Consider the following 26,342-nt stretch of genomic DNA (forward strand, 5'->3'; position numbering starts at 1 on the left):
CCAGTTCATTGGCTATATTTAAGAGGGAGTTAGATGTGGCCCTTGTGGCTAAGGGGATCAGGGGGTATGGAGAGAAGGCAGGTACGGGATACTGAGTTGGATGATCAGCCATGATCATATTGAATAGGGCAGGCTCGAAGGGCCGAATGGCCTACTCCTGCACCTATTGTCTATGTTTCTATGTTTAACGATATATTTAGTGGCTCTTAAAATAGCCTTTTGTGTGCTGTACGCTTTGTTCTGTGTTCCATGAGATTATTTCTCCCTTCATGGTTACTCTTTCCTACAAGCGAGCGAGTGAATATAATATTAGAATCAAAAAGGAACTGAGAACCTTCTTCGATTCTATAAGATTCTGAGGGGCAGCTACTTTGCACTGAGGGTGGTGGGTGTACGGAACGAGCTGCCGGAGGAGGTAGTTGAGGCTGGGACTATCACAACATTTGAGACATTTTTAGACGGGTACATGGATAGGTTAGGGTTCGAGGCCATATACGCAGGCAGGTGGGACTAGTGTAGATGGGGCAATAGACATTTTTTTTGCACTTCAATTAATTTACTTTGTACTGCATATATAAATCCAGGAGAAAAACACAATTTCAGATACCTTGGCATGTGCACTGATACCATGAAGCTCTGGAACCTGGTATATCCATTTTGGTTCCTGCATATATCTGAAGTGTATGCTTTGAATCCGCTTGTAGTTCATTAATGTGGGAATTAAGCAATTTCTCCAGGACTCGGGCCCGTTCTTCTTCAATAGACAATAGGAGCAGGAGTAGGCCATTCGGCCCTTCGAACCAGCACCGCCATTCAATGTGATCATGGCTGGTCATCCCCAATCAGTACCCCCGTTCCTGCCTTCTCCCCATATGCCCTGACTCCGCTATTTTTAAGAGCTCTCTCTTGAAAGCATCCAGAGAACCAGCCTCCACTGCCCTCTGAGGCAGAGAACTCCACAGACTCGCAACTCTCTGTGAGAAAAAGTGTTTCCTCGTCTCCGTTCTGTTGGCATGTTGGTCGGTGTGGGCAAGTTGGGCTGAGGGGGGCCTGTTTCCACGCTGAATGATGCCAATCAACGTAGATTTGGCAGCTGTCCGAGAGGACAGGTGGGGACCTGAATGTAGAACGGTGAGTCAGACCGATCAGAGATAGGGGGAGGAGTGGCTCTGTTAGTTAATGAGCTCGTTAAAAGAGCTACAGGGAAGGGATGGCGTGTGCACAAGAGACCAGGATATAGAACCGGCTTGGGTGGAGATAATAGAAGCAAGAGGTCACAATTGTGGGAGTGGTGAGGCAAAACCGTAACGTCACGGTAGGGCAAGGTAACGATATCTCAAAGACGCTTCCTTGACTACGGTTTAATAACTGCGATTAAAATCTTATACTTAAATTCTGGAAAAAGACAACAGTCCCCACAGTGAAGATGTGGATCACAGAAATGACCAAGGCACATCTACATCTAGAAAAAACAAGGCTTGTCTTGACTGACAAACCAGATCAATTTTCCAAAATATGGTCTCCTTTCATTGAATGGTTGGTTGAACACAAACTCAAAACCGAATGACGCTAGGGTCGGGTGAGCGGGGATAGGGAAGGGCAGTGGGATATATCTCCGCTTCCTTCACTTCTTCGTTAGTTCTGGGGTTTTTTCTCTTTTCTTTTTCGTGTCTTTTTAGAAATGAGTTCTTTTCTATTTCCTTTCTTCTTCCCCTTTTTCCTTTTTTCCCGATTTAGTGATTGGTCTATAAAATGTTAAAATTGAAGCAGTACCAAAGTTGTATAATTATTATGTTGATTACTTTCTCCTTGTACGATTGCTTCTAATAAAATTAATATTAAAAAAAAACCCAATAGGGCAAGGCGTACGGGAATAAATAATGGAGTATGAAATAATGGGTCTGTGGAATTCTCTGCCTCAGAGGGCGGTGGAGGCCGGTTCTCTGGATACTTCCAAGAGAGAGTTAGATAGGGCTCTTGAAGATAGCGGAGTCAGGGGATATGGGGAGAAGGCAGAAACGGGGTACTGATTGTGGATGATAAGCCATGATCACATTGAATGGCGGTGCTGGCTCGAAGGGCCGAATGGCCTACTCCTGCACCTATTGTCTACTGTCTAGTGGAAACATCCTCTCCACATCCACTCTCTATCCGGGCCTTTCACTATTCGGTACGTTTCAATGAGGTCCCCGCTCATCCTTCTAAACTCCAGCGAGTGCAGGCCCAGCGCCATCCAACACTCATCGGACGTTAACCCCACTCATCATTCTTGTAAATCTCCTCTGGACCCTCTCCAACATCAGCTCGTCCTTCCTCAGATATGGGTCCCAAAACCACTCACAACGCATCAGTTAGATAAAGCAGAAATTAGAATATAGTTCTTTTAATGGGATTTCCTGTCAACCAACATGCTCGAAGGATTACATGGATATTATTAAGCTAATTTAACCTCCAGTTCCTGATTACCCGTAATTCTTCAATTATCTAGTATAATAAATAATAAATAATATTGGCAAGTTTGCATTTCTGTAGCATCTTTTATGTCCCTCTCTTATGCACGTTCTCCCTGTGACCGTGTGGACTTCCTCCGGGTGCTCCGGGTTTCCCCCCCACATCCCACATCGAAGAGTAGATCGGGTGGATGCATTTAATAGGAATCTGAGGAGGTAACCTATCCACACAAAGGGTGGTGGGTGTATGGAACAAGCTGCCAGAGGAGGCAGTTGAGGCTGGGACTATCCCAACATAGAAACATAGAAAATAGGTGCAGGAGTAGAGGCCATTCGGCCCTTCGAGCCTGCACCGCCATTCAATATGATCATGGCTGATCATCCAACTCAGTATCCCGTACCTGCCTTCTCTCCATACCCCCTGATCCCCTTAGCCACAAGGGCCACATCTAACTCCCTCTTAAATATAGCCAATGAACTGGCCTCGACTACCCTCTACGGCAGAGAGTTCCAAAGATTCACCACTCTCTGTGTGAAAAAAGTTCTTCTCATCTCGGTTTTAAAGGATTTCCCCCTTATCCTTAAGCTGTGACCTCTTGTCCTGGACTTCCCCAACATCGGGAGCAATCTTCCTGCATCTAGCCTGTCCAACCTCTTAAGAATTTTGTAAGTTTCTATAAGATCCCCTCTCAATCTCCTAAATTCTAGAGAGTATAAACCAAGTCTATCCAGTCTTTCTTCATAAAACATTTAAGAAACAATTAGATAGTGCATGAATAGGCCGGGTTTGGAGGGATATGGGCCAAACGCAGGCAGGTGGGACTAGTGTAGGTGGAACATGCTGGTCGGTGTGAGCTAGTTGGGCTGAAGGGCCTGTTTCCATGCTGTATCACTATGACTCTATCCCAAAGACCTGAGGGGTTTGTAGGTTAATTGGCCCTCTGCAAATTGTCCCTAGTGTGTAGAGAGTGGATGAGGAGAGGCCTGAAAAAATTGTCTGGATAGAGTGGATGTGGAGAGGATGTTTCCACTAGTGGGAGAGTCTAGGACCAGAGGTCACAGCCTCAGAATTAAAAGATGTTCCTTTAGGAAGGAGATGAGGAGGACTTTATTTAGTCAGATGGAGGTGAAAGTGTAGAATTCATTGCTACAGACGGCTGTGGAGACAAAGTCAATGGATATATTTAAGGCAGGGATAGATAGATTCTTGATCAGGACGGGTGTCAGGGGATATGGGGAGAAGGCAGGAGAATGGGGTTAAGTTGGAAAGATAGATCAGCCATGATTGAATGGCAGAGTAGACTGAGTGGGCCGAATGGCCTAATTCTGCTCCTATCACTTATGAACTGATGAAACATCACCGGGCTGTTATCAGACCATGGAGTTGAGCCAAATACAACCTAGTTGCAACATTTCCATCATCATAAAAGTTACTTTATTGGATGTAACCATGTTGAAATACATAATAGAGGGACGTGTAAGGTGCTACAGAAATGCAATGCAAACTCTTGCTTCAAATATTTATACCGGTTAAAAATTAAATGCACGTTGCTTCAAATTTGGAAATTTCTAAGTCTAGGATCATGGCATCAAGGATTCGAGGACCAGAGGTTTAAGGTAAAGGGGGAGCGATTTAATAGGAATCTGAGAGGTGACTTTTTCACACAAAGGGTGGTGGGTGTATGGAACGAGCTGCCGGAGGAGGTAGTTGAGGCAGGGACTATCCCAACCTTTAAGAAAGATTTAGATAGGTATATGGATCGGACAGATTTAGAGGGATGTGGGCCATGCTCCATGACTCTAGTCAGAGGGTGGTGAATCTGTGGAATTATTTGCCATAGAAGGTTGTGGAGGCCAAGTCATTGGATATTTTGAAGGCAGAGATAGATAGATTCTTGATTAATGCGGGTGTTGGGGGTTATGGGGAGAAGGCAGAAGAATGGGGTTATGAAACATAGAAAATAGGTGCAGGAGGAGGCCATTCGGCCCTTCGAGCCAGCACCGCCATTCATTGTGATCATGGCTGATTGTCCCCTATCAATAACCCATGCCTGCTTTCTCCCCATATCCCTTGACTCCACTAGCCCCTAGAGCTCTATCTAATCTAACTCTCTCTTAAATCCATCCAATGACTTGGCCTCCACTGCCCTCTGTGGCAGGGAATTCCATAAATTCACAACTCTCTGGGTGAAAAAGTTTTTTCTCACCTCAGTCTTAAATGACCTCCCCTTTATGCTAAGACTGTGTGTGTGGCCCCTGGTTCTGGACTCGTCTGGACTTTTTCCTGCATCTAACTTGTCCAGTCCTTTTATGATTTTATATGTTTCTATAAGATACCCCCTCATCCTTCTAAACTCCAGTGAATGAGAGGGCAAGATAGACCAGCCATGATTGATGGGCGAAGTAGACTTGATGGGCCGAATGGCTTAATTCTACTCCTGAACTGTACGCAATTCTCCAGGTGTGGTCTCACCAAGACCCTGTACAGCTTCTTCCCCTCGGTTATCAGGCTTCTGAACACCCCTTCCATAAACATAGAAACATAAAAATTAGGTGCAGGAGTAGGCCATTCGGCCCTTCGAGCCTGCACCGCCATTCAATATGATCATGGCTGATCATCCAACTCAGTATCCCGTACCTGCCTTCTCTCCATACCCTCTGATCCCCTTAGCCACAAGGACCACATCTAACTCCCTCTTAAATATAGCCAATGAACTGGCCTCGACTACCCTCTGCGGCAGAGAGTTCCAGAGATTCACCACTCTCTGTGTGAAAAAAAGTTCTTCTCATCTCGGTTTTAAAGGATTTCCCCCTTATCCTTAAGCTGTGACCCCTTGTCCTGTCCTGGACTTCCCAACATCGGGAACAAATCTTCCTGCATCTAGCCTGTCCAAACCCACCCTTTCTATAAGATCCCCTCTCCTGCGAATTTTGTAAGTTTCTATAGATCCCCCTCTCAATCTCCTAAATTCTAGAGAGTATAAACCAAGTCTATCCAGTCTTTCTTCATAAGACAGTCCTGACATCCCAGGAATAAGCTAGGGCACTGTCCAATTCACCTCTACCCCATTGCGGACATCGGACTTTGTCTCTGGAACTGGTGCGCTACAATGCTGAGAATTATACCCCGCACTCTGTATCTTCCCCTTTGCTCGTTCCATTGTACTGGAGTGTGAACTAATTGTATCTGTGTGTCTGTTTAAGAAGGAACTGCAGAGAGACTGGAAAATTGAAGGTAGACACAAATGCTGGAGAAACTCAGCGGGTGAGGCAGCGTCTATGGAGCGAAGGATCTCGACCCGAAACGTCGCCTTTTTCCTTCGCTCCATAGACGCTGCCTCGCCCGCTGAGTTTCTCCAGCGTTTTTGTGTATCTGCGTATTTGACCTGTTTGGGTAGCATGCAAAAACGAAAGCTTTTCACTGCGCCTCGATGCACGGGACGCAGCAACAATAAGCCTAAACCTATATCTGCATTTGTCACTGACTTCAAGCATGACTTTGCCTTCTCTTCTGTTCCACCTGCAGTCCTGATGTGTGAGGATGCCTCAGCCCAGAGTGAGGTTAGTGGTGACCGGCGACGACTTTGGTTACTGCCGAAGGAGGAATCGCGGCATAATGGAATGCTTCAAAGCCAAGGCCATCTCCAACGCATCCTTGCTGGTGAACGGGAGCTCTGCCAAGGAAGCTGCTGCAATGGCTACCAGGTGGGTTTAACCCAGGGGTGGGGAACCTTTTCATGTTTGAATGCTGCATCAAGTTAGCTGTGATCTAATAAGGCCGCATCCAACAAACTTCAATTAGACATACTTCAAAATGTGCATTATTTTGATAAAAATAGCCCTCATGACTTACTAATGTTTTAATAGTGGCCACACAAAATTGCTGGAGAAACTCAGCGGGTGCAGCAGCATCTATGGAGCGAAGGAAATAGGCGACGTTTCGGGCCGAAACCCTTCTTTAGACTGATTTTACACAATTTTAATTGTGGCCGTCAGTCGGGGAGGATCATTTCGAAATAATCTCCTTTGGTATTTTTTAAATACATTAATTTTAAGATTAAAATAAAAATAACAAAAGATGAACAAAAACATATTCATAAAAATAAAAGGATTTGTTCTACAAAATTTGGATTCATTCAAAAGGCCGCACTTAATGGCCTCGAAGGCCCCATTGCAGCCTTAAGGCCGCAGGTTCCCCATCCCTGGTTCAACCTTTCTGCAATGCAGGAGCATATTGTCTTGGCTGGGCGGCACGGTGGCGCAGCGGTACAATTACTCCACCACAGCGCCAGAGACCAGGGTTCGATCCCGACTATGGGCGCTGTCATTGCGGAGTTTGTACCTTCTCCCCGTGACCCGCGCGGGTTTTCTCCGGGTGTTCCGGCTTCCTCCCCCATCGCCAAAGATGTGCGAGTTTGTGGATTAGTAGTGGAAGCGAAGAACTGTAGATGCTGGGTTTATAGAAACATAGAAATTAGGTGCAGGAGTAGGCCATTCGGCCCTTCGAGCCTGCACCGCCATTCAATATGATCATGGCTGATCATCCAACTCAGTATCCCGTACCTGCCTTCTCTCCATACCCCCTGATCCCCTTAGCCACGAGGGCCACATCTAACTCCCTCTTAAATATAGCCAATGAACTGTGGCCTCAACTACCTCCTGTGGCAGAGAGTTCCAGAGATTCACCACTCTCTGTGTGAAAAAAGATCTCCTCATCTCGGTTTTAAAGGATTTCCCCCTTATCCTTAAGCTGTGACCCCTTGTCCTGGACTTCCCCAACATCGGGAACAATCTTCCTGCATCTAGCCTGTCCAACCCCTTAAGAATTTTGTAAGTTTCTATAAGATCCCCTCTCAATCTCCTAAATTCTAGAGAGTATAAACCAAGTCTATCCAGTCTTTCTTCATAAGACAGTCCTGACATCCCAGGAATCAGTCTGGTGACCTTCTCTGCACTCCCTCTATGGCAATAATGTCCTTCCTCAGATTTGGAGACCAAAACTGTACGCAATACTCCAGGTGTGGTCTCACCAAGACCCTGTACAACTGCAGTAGAACCTCCCTGCTCCTATACTCAAATCCTTTTGTTATGAAAGCCAACATACCATTCGCTTTCTTTACTGCCTGCTGCACCTGCATGCCTACCTTCAATGACTGGTGTACCATGACACCCTGGTCTCGCTGCATCTCCCCCTTTCCCAATCGGCCACCATTTAGATAGTCTGCTTTCCCGTTTTTGCCACCAAAATGGATAACCTCACATTTATAATGGATAACCTCACATTATACCAAGGATAGACCCAAATTGCTGGAGTAACTCAGCGGGTCAGGCAGCAACACTGGAGAAAAATGATGAATGACGTTTCGGATGGAGACCCTTCTTCAGACTGCTTCTGTAAATTGCCCCTCGTGTGTTGTACATGAAACTGGGATAACTATGGAGTGATCGCTGGTCGGTGTGGACTCGGTGGGTGGAGGGACTGTTTGTACTACATCTCTCTAAGCTAAACAGATTGCTGGAGTAACTCAGCGCGCCAGGCAGCATCTCAAGAGAACATGGATAGGCCACGTTTCAACGTTAAAACTGTTGAGCTATGAGCTGCCCAAGCAGAATATGAGGTGCTGTTCCTCCAGTTTGTGTGTTGTGTGTGTGTGATCTCACTCTGGCAGTGGAGGAGGCCCAGGACTGAAAGGTCCGTGTGGGAATGGGAGGGGTTTGGCAAAGTGGGAGATCCAGCAGGCCTCAGTGGACCAAGAGCAAGTGTTTGGCCAAACAGGCACCAACCTCGGCTTGTTCTCACCAATGTGTAGGAACCCGTCTTTCCTCATCCCACATCTTTTGTCTTTTGTCATCTCTGGCCTTTGCCCAACCATCTCCCTATCAAAAACCCTCCTTGCCTGTATCCACCTGGCTGGACTATGGTGCCATCCTCACCTGGGTGCCATTTATGTTATGTTGTGTCGTGGACTTTCTGTGTTTGTGCTTTTTTTAAATTCAATTTCAATTTTATTTTTAATATGTTTTATTATCTATTTATGATTTTTTTTAAATGATTTTTTAAAAATTTTTTTTTTAATGATACTGCCTGTAAGGGAAATTCATTTTGTTGTCTCAAATTGAGACAATGACAATAAATAAATTTGAATACAATATATCACTTACCAGGCTTTCTCATCCTGCAATACAACACACAAAAACACAATAAGAATTTACCACAAACATCCACCACGGCATTCACCACTGTGGCGGAAGGCACAAAATTTGGCCAGTCCTCCGACTGATGATGGTTGGCATGGACTGGGTGGGCCGAAGGGTCTGTTTCCAGGCTGTATCAGTGGACTCATCAGTGGAGATGACGAATCAATGTACAGGGAGGAAGTAGAACAACTGGTGAACTGGTGCGGCAAAAATAACCTAGAATTGAATGTCGACAAAACTAAGGAGATGGTTGTCGACTTCAGGAGGGCGCAGCCAAAGCATACACCCCTCAACATCAGTGGCACTGCAGTGGAGAGAGTGGAGAGCATAAAGTTCCTCGGTGTGCAAATTACAGACAGCCTCACCTGGTCCAGGAACACCTGGGACCGTCAAACGGGCCCATCAGCGACTGGACTACCTGAGGAAACTAAAACAGGCCTCACTCCCCACCAACATCCTCAGGACTTTCTACAGGGGCACGGTGGAGTCTGTACTCACGTACTGCATAAATACGTGGTACTCCACCTGCAACTGCTCGGACAGGAAGGCTCTGCAGAGGGTAGTGAGGGGAGCAGAGAGGATCATTGGCGTCTCCCTACCCTCGGTACAAGAACTGTTCCAGAGCTGCTGTCTGAAAAAAGCTCAGAGAATTGCTAAGGACAAACTGCACCCCCTCCACACACACCTGGATCTCCTGCCATCAGGCAAGAGATATCGAAGCATCAAAGCCCGGACTACGAGGCTGCTAAACAGCTTCCTACCACAGGCTGTGAGGCTGCTAAACAGTCACTCTGTACTCACAGTCACTTGATTCTGCGGCTTGGCACGGACACTTTAATAACTGGCACTGGCCACTCAAATCAGCTGCCCCGGACATTTTTATGATTGGTTTATTGTATTTTAACATTGTGTTTTACCTGCTTTTAACTATTTATACTGTTCCATCAGGGACTGGATTGTTTTTTAGTGTTATTATGTGTGTAATGTTTTAAATTTCATGTGCGATGCTCCGCTATTCACTGGGAAACGTCTTTTCATTTTGCACTGTACAACTGTTGCTTGCAAGATGACAATAAAGGTTGATTGATTGATTGTATCTCTGAACTGGTTTGGCTTTGAATGGCGTATATGGAGAGTATGATCCACCATTTATTTGTGTGTGACCCTGTAATATATAGTTATTTCTCTCTCTCGAACAGAAACAAGGTTCCCCTTGGACTCCACGCCAACCTGTCCGAGGGTTTACCGGTCTGTGAGCAACTCCGGGTGGGCTCCACCCTGGTCAACAAGGATGGGTTCTTCCATGGAAAAATGGGAATTAGGGAAGTGCTGGAGAGCGGGAACATCAACCTAGCTGAGGTATGTGGTTTTGGTGCCCGTGGTGTCCGCAGTGTTTAACAGCAACTCTGCAACATGTTATAATATAGCCACTGTAAAACATGACTGCAGATAGTAATTCACAATCGAATTGATTTTTCACCCAGAGAGTTGTGAATTTGTGCAAATCCCTGCCTCCGAGGGCAGTGGAGGCCAAGTCAATGGATGGATTTAAGAGAGAGTTAGATAGAGTTCTGGAGTCAAGTCATATGGGGAGAAGGCAGGCACGGGTTATTGATAGGGGACGATCAGCCATGATCACAATGAATGGTGGTGCTGGCTCGAAGGGCCGAATGGCCTCCTCCTGCACCTATTTTCTATGTATTAGATAAACTTACAGTACAGCACAAGAACGGGCCCTTCAGCCCACAATATCTGTGCTGGTCATGATGCCAATCTTGTCTGCCTGAACGTAATCCTTATTCCTCTATTCCCTTCCATCTGTCTATTTATTATCGTCCCTGCCTCCACCACCACCCCTGGCGATGTGTTCCAGGCACCCATCACACGCTGGGTAGAAAAAAACACTTCCCCTCTCACCTTACAAGCTCCGCACAGACAGCACCCGTAGTCAGGATCGCACCCGGGTCTCTGGCGCTGTGAGGCAGCAACTCTACCGCTGCGCCACCCCGTGCCGCCCAGGATCGCACGCAAGCGAAAGCTTCTCGCTGTATTTCGGTGCCGGTGACAATAACCACGTGGCGGCACGGTGGCGCATCGGGTAGAGTCGCTGCCTCTCAGCGCCAGAGACCCGGGTTCCATCCTGACTATGGGCGCTGTCTGTACGGAGTTTGTACGTTCTCCCCGTGACCTGCGTGGGTTTTCTCCGGGAGCTCCAGTCTCCTCCCACACTCGAGACGTACAGTTTTGTAGGTTAATTGGCTTGGTTTAATTGTAAACTGTCCCGTGTGTGTGTGTGTGTGTGTGTGTAGGATAGTGATAGTGTGCGGGGATCGCTGGTCAGTGCAGACTCGGTGGGTCGAAGGGCCTGTTTCATCGCTGTATTTATGTTTTTATGTTTATTGTTAAATTTTTTAATGTGTGTTGCAATGGCAAGTCAAATTTCACTACACCATTTGGTGTATGTGATAATAAATGTCCTCTGTTTGTTTGTATCTCCAAACCAAAGCCTCGGGCTATGGCGAATGCATTCAGTGTTCATGGTGCGGTCTCACCAACGTCATAGAGAGCTGCAACATGATGTCCCAACCCTGCGACTGTCACCGCACCCTGCACCACTGGAACTAACCCAACATTATAATCTGTCAGGCTGTCAGCCTGCTTGTTGCCATGACGTCATATCCCTTTGTACACAACAACGTCATTCATTATCCCTTGTTCATCTTGCATAACTCTATCAACATGACGTGTTTACTCCTAGCAGAATAGGTGGTGTGAATGACTAACAACACCGCAGGCTTAACAAATGAGAGCAAAATAGCGTTGTGTTGGAAGGAACTGCAGATGCTGGTTTACACTGAAGATAGACACAAAATGCTGGAGTAACTCAGCGGGACGGGCAGCATCTCTGGAGAGAAGGAATGGGTGACATTTCGTGTCGAGACCTTTCTTCAGTCTGACCGTCCCGCTGAGTTACTCCATTATTTTGTGTCCATCTTCGGTTTAAACCAGCATCTGCAGTTCCTTCCTACACCTTTCCAGCTTATCCATTTTGCCGGTCCAATAGACGGCGTGGCGGATGCTCTCTGTGTGGAGTTTGCACGTTCTCCCTGTGACCTGCGTGGGTTTTCTCCGGGTGTTCCGGTTTCCTCCCACATTCCAAAGACGTCCAGGCTTGTAGGTGAATTGGCATCTGTAGATTGACCCTAGTGTGTGTAGGATAGTGTTAGTGTGCGGGGATCGCTGGTCGGAGCTGACTCGGTGAACCAAAGGGCCTGTTTCCGCGCTGTATCTCTAAACCAGTGGTTCCCAACCTTGCCCCACCTAATCACCTCTAAAATCCTGGTGCCCCCCCCCCCTTGCTTTCCCTTGAGAGAAAACGGAGGAAATAGATATTATAAGGGTAACTTAGCAAAAGCTCTTTGAATCGCATTTCTAAATCCAATTCAATAAATAAGGTTTTCCCATGACCCCGCGCGCTTCGTGCGACGTGCATGAAGAGCGATGGCGCGGTGATTGTGTAATAACTACACAATAAAGACCTTTTTTACCCCAAAAAAATTATTTACTCAAAATAACATCTGAAACATAAACTACATATGTTTACCTGATGGAAAATCCAAAAAAATAAAAATCGAAAATTTGGACCCAGACCTCCTCAGTCGCGCTCAATTGACCCCCTTAAAAATCAAATTGCCCCCCCCCTGTGGGGCCCCACTGCTCTAAACTAAAGTAGACTTAAAAAAAAAAAAACGTGATCAATTCTAATAATACATTGTACAATATGTATTTTAAAAAGCAATTGAAAAGGTAGAGAATGGTTGTTTTAATGTTACTCTAAGAAATTTGTCCTGGAACACACACACACACACACACACACACACACACACACACTAAACATTATAGCTGATTGTGTCTTGTTCACCTTTCCAAGCTCCAGGCACTGATTTAAGATCATTGACCAAAGTTGAAAATAGAACATTTCTTATAACGGAGCAAGTTTAGCAGTGACTTTCCACAGGAAACTCTCTAGTTTAATGTAGAGAAACTGCGCTGAAACAGGCCCTTCGGCCCACTGATTCCGCGTCGACATTAACACTATCCTACCCACACTAGGGACAATTTTACATTTAAACCAAGCCAACTAACCTACATACCCGTACGTCTTTGGAGTGCGGGAGGAAAGCGAAGATCCTGGAGGAAACCCGCGCAGGTCACGGGGAGAACGTGCAAACTCCGTACAGACAGCGCCCGTAGTCGGGATTGAACCTCCAGGACTAAGGCAGCAACTCTACCGCTGTGCCACCGAGCTGCGGGGAATTAGTGAAATGGTCTTTCAAAGAACAGGCATGTGGTCCAAATAGCCTCTTGTATGATTCCTTATCCAAAGTTTATATGTGAATAATATTGATAGCATTTATTATTGGTTTGCCCTCACTACATGCTTAAGAGGTGTTGCATTAGGATATCTGCCTTCTATATTTTCCTTTCAAGGAGAAAGTGAAGAGGGCAGAGTTGAAAAAAATAGCTATCGGCAACTGGAAACGTAAATATTCCACCAGAGATAATCATGCACGTGGAGAATGTTGAACTCTCGTGGTTGATAAAGTTAATGGAACACAAGAGTAACGTTAACACTGATAACACATTTAGCTTGCTGATAGGGGAAGTGCATAGTTGGAGATTAAAAATATTGGCTTAAAATCGTAGTCACACACTTTGGCCCAACTTGCCCATCTGCACTCGTCCCACCTGCCTGCGTTTGGCCCCTATCCCTCGAAACCTAAGGTAGACACAAAGTGCTGGAGTAACTCAACGGGTCAGGCAGCATCTCTGGAGAAAATAAAAGGTAGTGGTTTTGTAGATAGTGAAGGTGGTTGTGAACGATTGCAGCAGGATCTGGATCGATTGGCCGGGTGGGCGGAGGAATGGTTGATGGAATTTAATATAGAGAAGTGTGAGGTGTTGCATTTTGTGATGTCGAACAAGGGCAGGACCTACACAGTAAATGCTAGGCCTCTGGGGAGTGTTGTAGAGCAGAGGGATCTAGGAGTACAGGTGCATGGTTCCTTGAAGGTGGAGTCACAGGTAGATAAGGTGGTCAAAAAGGCTTTTGGCACTTTGGCCTTCATCAGTCAGAGTATTGAGTATAGAAGTTGGGAGGTCATGTTGCAGTTGTGTAAGATATTGGCGAGATCGCATTTAGAATATTGTGTTCAGTTCTGGCCACCATGTTATAGGAAAGATATTGCCAAGCTTGAAAGGGTTCAGAAAAGATTTACAAGGATGTTGCCAGGACTAGAGGGTGTGAGCTACAGGGAGAGGTTGAGCAGGCTGGGTCTCTATTCCTTGGAGCGCAGGAGGATGAGGGGTGATCTTATAGAGGTGTATAAAATCATGAGAGGAATAGATCGGGTAGATGCACAGAGTCTCTTGCCCAGAGTAGTGGAATCGAGGACCAGAGGACATAGGTTCAAGGTGAAGGGGAAAAGATTTAATAGGAATCCGAGGGGTAACTTTTTCACACAAAGGGAGGTGGGTGTATGGAACAAGCTTGCAGAGGAGGTAGTTGAGGCTGGGACTATCCCATCATTTAAGAAACAGTTAGGCTGGTACATGGATAGGACAGGTTTGGAGGGATAAGGATCAAGCACAGGCAGGTGGGACTAGTGTAGCAGGGACATGTGGGCGAGTTGGGCCGAAGGGCCTGTTTCCACACTGTATCATTCTATGACTCTAAACAGGATGGGTGACGTTTCGGGTCAGGACTCTTCAGACTGGAAGGACTCCCTCTAAACTGTCTTATCCACAAACTAGTCCGATATGTTTTTTAAATGTTGCGGTAGAACCTGCCTCCACTACCTCCTCCGGCAGCTCGCCCCATGCACCCACCACCTTATTATCTTGTTCCTCTCACCTAAACCCTGTGTTCTGTTGCTTTTGATTCCACTACCCTGAGGAAAAGACTCTGCCTTCAACCTCTCCATTCCCCCCATGATTTCATACACCTCCCGAAGATCACCCCTCAGCCTCCAACAGTCCTAGCCCGCCCAACCTCTCCCTGTAGCTCAGTCCACCAAGTTCTGACCTTATTGAAAATAGCCAGCGGAACAGAAACTGCACAGTGACTGAAGTACAGTGAAATTCCTTTTCCGCACACAGTTCAGTAAAAAATATGAGTGAACATAAACGCAACCACAGTGAAGTACACGTGTATAGGAATAGTGTGCTTGTGTATACAATGGTCGCCATGTTTTGGTGCCAATTCTCATGATTCAAGTCCGAGTTGTGGCCAAGTTCTTAACTTGGTCAGAAAGGCCCATTGTCCTGGCCTGCCCTGAAATGTGGGAGGACACTGGAGCACCTGGTCACATGGAGAACCTGTAAACTCCACAAAGACAGCACCATAGTCAGTATCGGACATGGGTGTCCGGCGCTCTATCACTGCGTCACCCTCTTGATCATTCACCCAACTTGGGTCTCGACCCAGAACGTCGCCTATTTCTTTTCTCCAGAGACGCTGCCTGTACGCACCCACCTCTCCAGCTTTTTGTGTCTATCTTCGATGCAAACCAGCATCTGCGGTTCTTTCCTCTCTCGTCCTTGTGGACAGCTCCTCGATCGAGCTGGGACAAGCAGTCTCACGCAGTCTGTTCTTTGTCTCTGCTTGCTAGATAGATAAGGAGCTGAGGCACCAAGTCGACCTGTTCTGTGAATTGACTGGTCATCTGCCCCATCATATGGATGGACATCAACACATCCACGTGTTACCAGGTAAGAGAACTTGCCCGGCCCCTCCCGCTTACCAAAGTACAGATCACGAGCGGCAAGGCGACGCAGCGGTAGAATTGCTGCCTCACAGCGACAGCGATCCGGGTTCGATCCTAACCACGGGCGCTGTCTGTACGGAGTTTGCACGTTCTCTCCCCGTGACCTGCGTGGGTTTTTCCCAGGATCTCAGTTTACCTCTCACACTCCAAAGACGTACAGGTTTGTAGGTTAATTGGCTTGGCATAAATGTAAATTGTCTCTAGGGTGTATAGAATAGCGTTAGTGTGCGGGGATCGCTGGTCGGCACGGACCCGGTGGGCCGAAGGGCCTGTTTCAAGGTTCCAGAACCAGGGGCCACAGTTTAAGAATAAGGAGTAAGCCATTTAGAACGGAGACGAGGAAACACTTTTTCTCACAGAGAGTGGTGAGTCTGTGGAATTCTCGGACTCAGAGGGCGGTGGAGGCCGGTTCTCTGGATGCTTTCAAGAGAGAGCTAGATAGGGCTCTTAAAAATAGTGGAGTCAGGGGATATGGGGAGAAGGCAGGAACGGGGTACTGATTGGGAATGATCAGCCATGATCACATTGAATGGTGGTGCTGGCTCGAAGGGCCGAATGGCCTACTCCTGCACCTATTGTCTATTAGCTATCACCTCTCGTCCTCCTTTGCTTGAAGGAATAAAGCCTCTTCCTATAGCTCAGGCCCTCGAGTCCTGACAACATCCTCGTAAATTTTCCCTGCAATCTTTCCAGCTTGAAAGCTTGCACTAAACGTCACCCCTTTGTCCTGTATCTGTACACTGTGGACGGCAAGGGTAATTGTGTTTAGTCTTTCCCCGGACTGGATAGCACGCAACAAAAAAAGCTCTTCGTGACAGTAAACTAATCTTACAGGTATTTTCACTTCACAATTTCTTATTTGCCGAAGGAGAAAAAAAGATCAGGAATCATCTAAGGCACGAGGAATTGCAGATACCAGTTTTTTTTAAAAAGACACAGTGCTGGAGTAAGTCAGGCTGGATCCCGGGAGAACTCAGTGGCGTTTTTTGTCAGAACCTTTTTTCAAACCTCCCGGTCAGAGTTAATGTGGCCCATGTGACCAAGGTGATCAGAGGGTATGGAGAGAAGGCAGGTACGGGATACTTTTGAGTCAGCCAATCATATTTTTTCGAAGGGCCGAACCCTACTCCTGCACCTAAAACGTCACATATAAGATTGTTTGCTTACAGGCAGGAAACATGTTCCCGATGATCACATTGAATGGCGGTGCTGGCTCGAAGGGCCAAAGGGCCTACTCCTGCACCTATTGTCTATTGTCTATTGTCACCTGTCCGGATTCTGCATAGGTGCTGCCTGACCCGCTGAGTTACTCCAGCACTTTGTGTTCTACACAAGATTCCAGCATCTGCAGTTCCTTCAGTCTAGAAATGAGAAACTGTGGCCATTAACAACTAACTAAGGTGTGTTTGTTTCCTCAGAAACCAAACAATGGTCAGCTTTAGAGACATTTGCTGTTCAGTGAGGTGCAAACCAGGACATGCTGTACAGCACATGTATTTCCAAGTTAAACTCCCCGTTCCCCAGCACTGCTGTCAGATCTTATCAATCGATCAAACCCACAAATAGATCTGCGGTCGATTAACATTCCACCACAGTGGTAATTAGAATCATTAACGAGCTGCTCACGACACACCTTACTGTATCCCATCTGCAGAAGTTGCTGCCTCACAGCGCCAGAGACCCAGGTTCAATCCTGACCACGGCTCAAAAAATAGCGGAGTCAGGGGATATGAGCAGGAACATAGAAAATAGGTGCAGAGGAGTAGGCCATTCGGCCCTTCGAGCCTGCACCGCCATTCAATATGATCATGGCTGATCATCCAACTCTGTATCCTGTACCTGCCTTCTCTCCATACCCCCTGATCCCTTTAGCCACAAGGGCCACATCTAACTCCCTCTTAAATATAGCCAATGAACTGTGGCCTCAACTACCTTCTGTGGCAGATAATTCCACAGGTTCACCACTCTCTGTGTAAAAAATGTTAACCATGTAACAATTACAGCATGGAAACAGGCCATCTCGGCCCTACAAGTCCATGCCGAACAAATTTTTTTCCCCTTAGTCCCACCTGCCTGCACTCGTACCATAACCCTCCATTCCCTTCTCATCCATATGCCTATCCAATTTATTTTTAAATTTATGTTTTCCTCATCTCGGTCCTAAAATATTTTCCCCTTATCCTTAAACTGTGTGACCCCTTGTTCTGGACTTCCCCAACATCGGGAACAATCTTCCTGCATCTAGCCTGTCCAACCCCTTAAGAATTCTGTAAGTTTCTATAAGATCCCCCCTCAATCTTCTAAATTCTAGCGAGTACAAGCTTGGATATTTCCTCAAGCTGAGTGTAGTGTTGGGGAGAAGGCTGGTAGACAGGTCAAACGCTCTGGTAGTGGGGGCAGGTACGGGGTACTGATCGTGGATGATCAGCCATGATCACATTGAATGGCAGTGCTGGCTCGAAGGGCCGAATGGCCTACTCCTGCACCTATCGTCTACGGGTGCTGTCTGTACGGTCTCCCCATGACCGCGTGGGTTTTCTCCGGGTGATCCGGTTTCCTCCCACGCTTTCCAAAGACGTGCGGGTTTGTAGGTTAATTGGCTTCGGCAAATTGTCCCCAGTGTGTAGGATAGCACTAGTGTGGACACGGTGGGCCGAAGGGCCTTTATCTGGACACTCAACTTGCCAGGCTTTGTCCTGCCCCCACTTCCAGAGAGAGTGACCTGTGTACCAGCCTTCTTCCCACCACTAAACTCGGTTTGAGGAAGGATCCAATATTACACGTTGCGTTTTGAGTTTGGGCTCGTCAGCCTGTCAGCCCCGCACGTCTTTAGGATGTGGGAGGAAAGCGGAGGAAAGCCACAGAAACCCGGAGGATAGTGTTAGATCAAGTGTTGTGCTGTGTGTGGGCTGCAGGTATCCGAGACGTCTTTGCCCAAGTGCTGTCAGATTACTGCATCGTGTACACCCGCATCCCCGTCGAGCCTGGCCTGCACCGCTGCAACCGCATCACTCAGCAGCTGATGGACTTCTACCTGCAGGTCGAAAAAGATGCGTTCAATTCCATCGATGTCTTTCAGCGGCATGGGATTAGGTAAGCAACAAGAACGCAACGAGTCATGGCGTGATACAGCGTGGAAATAGGCCCTGCGGCCCAACTTGTCCACACACACCGGCCAACATGTCAATAGACAATAGGCAATAGGGTGATTTCACCAAATGTCAAATGAGTGTAGATCCCCCCTCACGTGACCAAAAATTTTAACTGGAGGACATATGTCACTTCGGTACATGTTAGTGAATGGGGAAACACGCACTTTCCCACCCGTTAAAAACATGGAAAACGGCCGATTTTTGAGCTGAGTTAATAATGCCTTACTTTTGATGAAATTCAGCGAGCAAACGCGATAATTCCCGATATTTTGGACCTTTAAATCTCCACGGCAAATGTCGGCTGTTCACTTCCGCTGTTTTCCACCTTCAGTTCCCTCTTGTAATTACCTTATTTTTTTTTATTTTTATTTTTATTAGAAGTACGGTAAATTACAATACTACACAACACATATATCTTAATACATTTTTTGTACCGCTTCATTTTTTTTGAGCTTTAAGAAAAAGATAGAAGTAAATTAAGTAAAGAAAGTGCGCGAGAGTCGTGAAGTGCAAGAGTGTTGGGAAAAGAAAGCCCCTTAGAAAAGAAGTTAGAGAAGGAAGTAAAGTGAGAAAGTAGACCCTAGAAAAGAAAGAAAAAATTACCTTACTTTCTATCTTTTTTTTTGCCTGAAAATTTAGGTCGCTGTGCTTCACGGTCACCCCGACTAGCACAGAAAATCGTCCGTTTTCCATGTTTTTAACGGGTGTGAAAGTGCGTGTTTCCCCATTCACTAACATGTACCGAAGTGACATATGTCCTCCAGTTAAAATTTTCGGTCACGTGAGGGAGGATCTACGCTCATTTGACCTTTGGTGAAATCACCCTATAGGTGCAGGAGGAGGCCATTTGGCCCTTCGAGCCAGCACCGCCATTCAATGTGATCATGGCTGATCATCCCCAATCAGTACCCCGTTCCTGCCTTCTCCCCATATCCCCTGACTCCGCTATTTGCAAGAGCCCTATCTAGCTCTCTCTTGAAAGCATCCAGAGAACCGGCCTCCACTGCCCTCTGAGGCAGAGAATTCCACAGACTCGCCACTCTCTGTGAGAAAAAGTGTTTCCTCGTCTCCGTTCTAAATGCCCCTGTCCCACTTAGGGAACCTGAACGGAAACCTCTGGAGACTTTGTGCCCCACCCAAGGTTTCCGTGCGGTTCCCGGAGGTTTTTGTCAGTCTCCCTACCTGCTTCCGCTACCTGCAACCTCCGGCAACCACCTGCAACCTCCGGGAATCGCACGGAAACCTTGGGTGGGGCGCAAAGTCTCCAGAGGTTTCCGTTCAGGTTTCCTAAGTGGCATTACTCCTTATTCTTAAACTGTGGCCCCTGGTTCTGGACTCCCCCAACATCGGGAACATGTTTCCTGCCTCTAGTGTGTCCCAAGTCCTTAACAATCTTATATGTTTCAATAAGATCCCCTCTCATCCTTCTAAACTCCAGAGTGTACAAGCCCAGCTGCTTCATTCTCTCAGCATATGACAGTCCCGCCATCCCGGGAATTAACCTTGTAAACCTACGCTGCACTCCCTCAATGGCGTCTTAACCAAGCTGATCTCTCGGTGGCTCAGCACTTCAACTCCCCCTCCCATTCTCAATCTGACCTCTCTGTCCTGGGCCTCCTCCATTGGCAGAGTGGGGCCCAGCGCAAATTGGAGGAGCAGCACCTCATATTTCACTTGGGTAGTTTCTACCCCAGCGGTAGGAACATTGACTTCTCTAAGCTCTGATAGCCCTTGCTTTCCCTCTCTCTCCATCCCTTTCCCCTTCCCAGTTCTCCCACTAGTCTTACTGTCTCTGCCGACATTCTACCTTTTTCCCACCCCTTCCCAACATGTGTCTGAAGAAGGGTCTCCACCCGAAACGTCACCCGTTCCTTCTCTCCAGAGACGCTGCCTCACCCGCTGAGTTACTCCAGCTTTTCGTATCCAGAGACAATCTACATTCACACCGAGCCCATTAACCTACAAACCTGTACGTCTTTGGAGTGTGGGAGGAAACCAGAGCACCCGGAGAAAGCGGGTAGAACGTGCAAACTCCACACAGACAGCGCCCGTAGTCAGGATCGAACACGGGTCTCTGGCGCTGTGAGGCAGCAACTCTACCGCTGCGCCACCGTGCCGCCCAATAGATGTTTCCATGTTAAAGGCACCATCATCTTAGACCTACACATCTTAGTTCTGCCTTCCATTTGACCATATTGAGAGCTGTGTTTCACTCACATCTAACAGGTGGCCTGATGTCTACATTGGCCTGACCACCATGGGGAGAAACATGTCGGTGTCAACCATCCAGGCCACCATCGAGAACGCCATCGCCACGAGGCACGCGAAGCAGCATCGCCTGTTGGACATCTTCCCCGCGGCCGCTGCTCACAGGCCAGAGGACACGATATTGACCATGGAGCTGATGGTCCATCCCGGATACTCCAGCTTCCCGGAGGAAGGCGGATGTGGGCAAGGGCCTGACGGCTTCTCGCTCTCCGCCGATCGCTTCCACGAACTCGAGACCCTCCAGGCACCCAAGCTGCTCAAGTACTACGAGCAGAGGAACATCCAACTGTGTGCTTTCAGTGACCTATGAGTGAAAAACACAAGCCCCGTTTCCCCCAACCCTCTTCCAGCCTGGCAGAGGTTGGGGAGCTGAGCTTCCAGACGGGGAGACAAGGCACGATGATTGCCACAAACCCTGCAAACCAATCCCCGTTCCATGCAGAAATTGCACGTCGATCCTCCGACCAGTGGAACTGTAAGCAACCCACCTAGTTCCTCAGGAACGGCAGCAAAGTGCAGGGTTTATCTTAACGAGTTCAACTGGACTTCTCACACTGCTGGCTTATCTCTCGTTCCTCGAGAGCAGCTGAGGTTGCCCAGAGTTAACGGTTACTTGTCACCGACAGAGTGTTCACTTTGAATTGTTCACTTTGCAGGCAACAAGAAATTAAATTTGCAATACTGTGTGGGTTTTAGTTTAGTGGGCCCATTCGGGGGCGCACTAACACCATCCTACACACAACAGGGACCATTTACATTGACACCAAACCAATCAACCTGCAAACCTGCACGTCTTTGGAGTGTGGGAGGAAACCAGAGCACCCGGGACATGGGTAGAAACGGGTGTAGTCAGGATTGAACCCGGGTCTCTGGCGCTGTAAGGCAGCAACTCTAACGCTGCACCACCGTGCCTCCCACCTTCATACATGCTATCTACAAGCAAATCAAGTAACAAGTTAGGTAAAACTTAACTGGTACAGAGGAAGGTGAATTATTTGTATTTGACTGAGAGATACAAGATGGAAACTGGCCCTTCGGCCCAGTGTGTCTCTTGCCAACTATCGATCACCCGTTCTATGTTATTCCCACATTAGTTTACTGTGCTTTAGAGACACAGTGTGGAACCAGGCCCTGCAGCTCACTGCGCTGCACCAACCAGCGATCATACACTAACACTATCCTACACACACTGGGGACAATGTTACAGTGGCCGTTGACCCAGAAACCCGTACGCATTTGGAATGTGGGAGGGAACCCGTACACCTGAAGGGAACCCACACAGTCGCAGGGGGAGTGTGCAAACTCCACAGACAGCACCCCCCCCTAGTCAGGATCGAACCCGGGCCTGTGAGGCAGCAGCTCGACTAGTTATTAAAAATTTAATAATTCTGCAGATTAAATTATGACAACATTGTGCAATAACATGTTTTCAAATTCAGAATGAAGGCAAGAGAAATGTTTTGATTTATGATTTTTAAAATATTAATTCTTGGTTATCACTTATCACTTTGGTGCTATTAATCAGATGATGACTGTTTACACTTGTGTAATGTGCAATATCTTTCTGGTTTACATAGATACGTAGACACTAGGTGCAGAAGTAGAGGCCATTCGGCCCTTCGAGCCAGCACCGACCGCCATTCAATGTGATCATGGCTGATCATCCCCAATCAGTACCCCGTCCCTGCCTTCTCCCCATATCCCTTGATTCTACTCGCCCCAAGAGCTCTATCTAATGGCCCTGTCCCACTGTACGAGTTCATTCCAAGAGCTCTCCCGAGTTTAAAAAAAAAATCAAACTCAAAAATCAAGGACGGAGAATGAACGTAGCGGGTACGTCGGAGCTCGGGGACGTCTCTTAGCGGCTCGTAACGCTAACGGCAGGTACTCGGGAAGATCCGCTAACGGCAGGTAAGCTCGGGAAGACTGGTGAAGATTTTTGAATGTGTTGGAAAATGTCCACGAGAGCAGCCATTGCCATAATTCCCCGAGTTCGAATCGGGGCAAACTCTTGAATGAACTCGTACAGTGGGGCGTTTAACTCTCTTTTGAACTTTCTTGATGCAAAACACTGTGGTGAAATATGCAAATTTCCTATTTGCATCAGAACATTCCAACAAGCACAAAGAACAGTTACAGCACAAAGGACAGGCCATTCGGCCCATACCATCCAGGCTGTACATGATGCCGTTAAATTGCCCCCCCCCCGCCCTCTGGCATATAACCCATATCTCTCCATCTCTCTGTGCCCATCTAGAAGCCCCTCAAACGCCACTCTGCATCCAGCTCCACCTCCACCACCACCCCACGCACCCACTACCCAACGTGTAAAAATAACATCTCCTTTCAACTTAGCATCTTTCATCTCAAGGCTACACTATCTAGTTTTTGCTATTTCCATCCTGGGAATAAGGTTCTGACAGTCTACTGTTTGTGGCCTATCTTAATTTAACACAATATGCTTCTATCAGGTCACCCGTCAACCTCTGACAGTCCAGAGAACACTATCCAAGTTTGTCCAAACACTCCTTGTAGCTAATATGCACTAACCCAGGCAGCGCTCTGGTGAACCTCCTACACCCATCCTGTAATGTGGTGACCAGGACATAATGCTCCAAATGTAGTCAAAACAGACCCATCAAGCCTGCTCCGCCATTCAATCACGGCTGATCTATCTTCCCCTCTTCTCACCATAACCCCTGATACCCGTTCTAATCAAGAGTCTTATCAATCTCTACTTTAAAAATATCCATTGGCACAGCCTCCACAGGCAATGAATTAACCATATAACCATATAACAATTACCGCACGGAAACAGGCCATCTCGGCCCTACAAGTCCGTGCCGAACAACTTTTTTTCCCTTAGTCCCACCTGCCGGCACTCATACCATAACCCTCCATTCCCTTCTCATCCATATGCCTATCCAATTTATTTTTAAATGATACCAACGAACCTGCCTCCACCACTTCCACTGGAAGCTCATTCCACACCGCTACCACTCTCTGAGTAAAGAAATTCCCCCTCATGTTACCCCTAAACTTCTGTCCCTTAATTCTGAAGTCATGTCCTCTTGTTTGAATCTTCCCTATTCTCAAAGGAAAAGCTTGTCCACATCAACTCTGTCTATCCCTCTCATCATTTTAAAGACCTCTATCAAGTCCCCCCTTAACCTTCTGCGCTCCAGAGAATAAAGACCTAACTTATTCAACCTTTCTCTGTAACTTAGTTGCTGAAACCCAGGCAACATTCTAGTAAATCTCCTCTGTACACTCTCTATTTTGTTGACATGTTTCCTATAATTGGGCGACCAAAATTGTACACCATACTCCAGATTTGGTCTCACCAATGCCTTGTACAATTTTAACATTACATCCCATGAATTCCACAGATTCACCACCCTCTAAAGACTAAAGAAATTCCTCCTCGTCTCCTTTCTAAAGGTGCCTTTTATTCTGAGACTATGGCCTCCGTCCTGGACTGTCCCACTAGTGGGAAACATCCTCTCCACATCCACTGTATCCAGGCCTTTTCACTATTTGGTAAGTTTCAATGAGGTCCCCACTCATCCTTCTAAACTCCAGCGAGTGCAGGCCCAGTGCAATCATACGCTCATCGTATGTTAACCCACTCGTCCCCCGGGGATCATTCTCGTGAACCTCCTCTGGACTCTCTCCAGCGTCAGCGCATCTTTCCTCAGAAATGGGGCCCAAAACTGCTCACAATATTCCAAATGCCCGTTATATTGTGACGTTGATCGAGGGGGAAAGTATTGGGCAGTGTTAAGGATGGCTTCCGTGTTCTGAACGGTCAAAACAGCAGAGAATTGACTCGAGTTAATGTCACGCCTCTTGTGGTGTGTGTGTGTGTGTCCCTTAATATTGCCCTGGCCAATCTCAACCTAAACCTCCTAGACTTATGATGGAGACAAATGTGTGACAATAGACAATAGGTGCAGGAGTAGGCCATTCGGCCCTTCGAGCAAGCACCACCGTCCACGGCTGATCATTCCCAATCAGTACCCCGTTCCTACCTTCTCCCCATATCCCCTGACTCCGCTATTTTTAAGAGCTCTATCTAGCTCTCCCTTGAAAGTATCCAGAGACCCGGCCTCCGTGAAAGTGTTTCCTCGTCTCCGTTCTAAATGGTTTACCCCTTATTCTTAAACTGTGGCCCCTGGTTCTGGACTCCCCCAACACCGGGGACATTTTTCCTGCCTCTAGCGTGTCCAAACCCTTAATAATCTTATATTTTTCAATAAGATGACCTCTCATCCTTCTGAATTCCAGAGTGTACACGCCCAGCCGCTCCATTCTCTCAGCATATGACAGTCCCGCCATCCCGGGAATTAACCTGGTGAACCTACGTTGCACTCCCTCAATAGCAAGAATGTCCTTCCTCAAATTAGGGGACCAAAACTGCACACAATACTCCAGGTGTGGTCTCACTAGGATCAAATTATGACTGATAACCATAAATAAGTTCCTGAGACACTATATTTCTTCTAAGCCCAAGGTCACTTCATAACCAAATTGAACAGTGTTGTACCATGGGCTGACGAGGGTGTTAATTTTCTTAAATTAATTCTGGAAATATATGTAAATACTGATTTGCATAATGTTTAGCTGCGAAACAGAGGAAGATTAAATATACGGTAGACAAAAATGCTGGAGAAACTCAGCGGGTGAGACAGCATCTATGGAGCGAAGGAATAGGCGACATTTCGTGTCAAGACCCTTCCGGTCTACCTTCGATTTTTCCAGCATCTGCAGTTCTTTCTTAAAGATTAAATGTAACATGAAGTTTGGGGCCAACATGCAATCGTCTCATTAAAATTGGCCATTAAAAACTCAAATTTGTTTGTTGTCTTTAATGCTGAACCTTGATGAAAAAAACATTTTTCACACAGAGAGCGGTGAATCTCTGGAACTCTCTGCCACAGAGGGTAGTTGAAGCCAGGTTCATTGGCTATATTTCCTGGGATGGCGGGACTGTCATATGCTGAGAGAATGGAGCGGCTGGGCGTGTACACTCTGGAATTCAGAAGGATGAGAGGTACAGGATACTGAGTTGGATGATCAGCCATGATCATATTGAATGGCGAATGTTGCAGTTCTGGCAAGTTTGCCCTCAACCACCGATTAGCACTTAGATCTACCGTATCCCACTCCCGCATCCACTCCCTCACACACTCCACATAATCTCCCTTGTCCTGCCAGCGTTAACCAGGTTTGATTTCTGTTCTACTCCAGCCTTTCCCTTGGAAAGATAGACACAAAAATGCCGGAGTAACTCAGCGGGGTCAGATTGTTACGCGCTAGAGGCAGGAAACATGTTCCCGATGTTGGGGGAGTCCAGAACCCGGGGCCACAGTTTAAGAATAAGGAGTTACTGTTACTGCTCCGGTGTCTATAACAGGTTAATTGGCCCTCTGTAAATGGTCCCAATT

The 26,342-nt window shown here is 47.0% G+C and overlaps 1 protein-coding gene across 1 annotated transcript in view; it reads left to right on the forward strand.

Annotated features, from left to right (window-relative positions):
• Window positions 1–25,758, forward strand: part of ydjc (YdjC chitooligosaccharide deacetylase homolog) — a 32,686-nt gene extending 6,928 nt beyond the window's left edge. Inside the window, exons 2-6 of the mRNA XM_055655408.1 lie at window positions 5,977–6,155; window positions 9,848–10,007; window positions 15,320–15,419; window positions 18,391–18,568; window positions 20,854–25,758. Of these exons, the coding sequence (XP_055511383.1) occupies window positions 5,992–6,155; window positions 9,848–10,007; window positions 15,320–15,419; window positions 18,391–18,568; window positions 20,854–21,205 (954 nt within the window). The 5' untranslated portion in view covers window positions 5,977–5,991 and the 3' untranslated portion in view covers window positions 21,206–25,758. The remainder of the gene's footprint in view (window positions 1–5,976; window positions 6,156–9,847; window positions 10,008–15,319; window positions 15,420–18,390; window positions 18,569–20,853) is intronic.
• Window positions 25,759–26,342: the final 584 nt, after the last annotated feature.

Source organism: Leucoraja erinacea, chromosome 25 (assembly GCF_028641065.1).
Source record: "Leucoraja erinacea ecotype New England chromosome 25, Leri_hhj_1, whole genome shotgun sequence".
NCBI lineage: Eukaryota > Metazoa > Chordata > Chondrichthyes > Rajiformes > Rajidae > Leucoraja > Leucoraja erinaceus.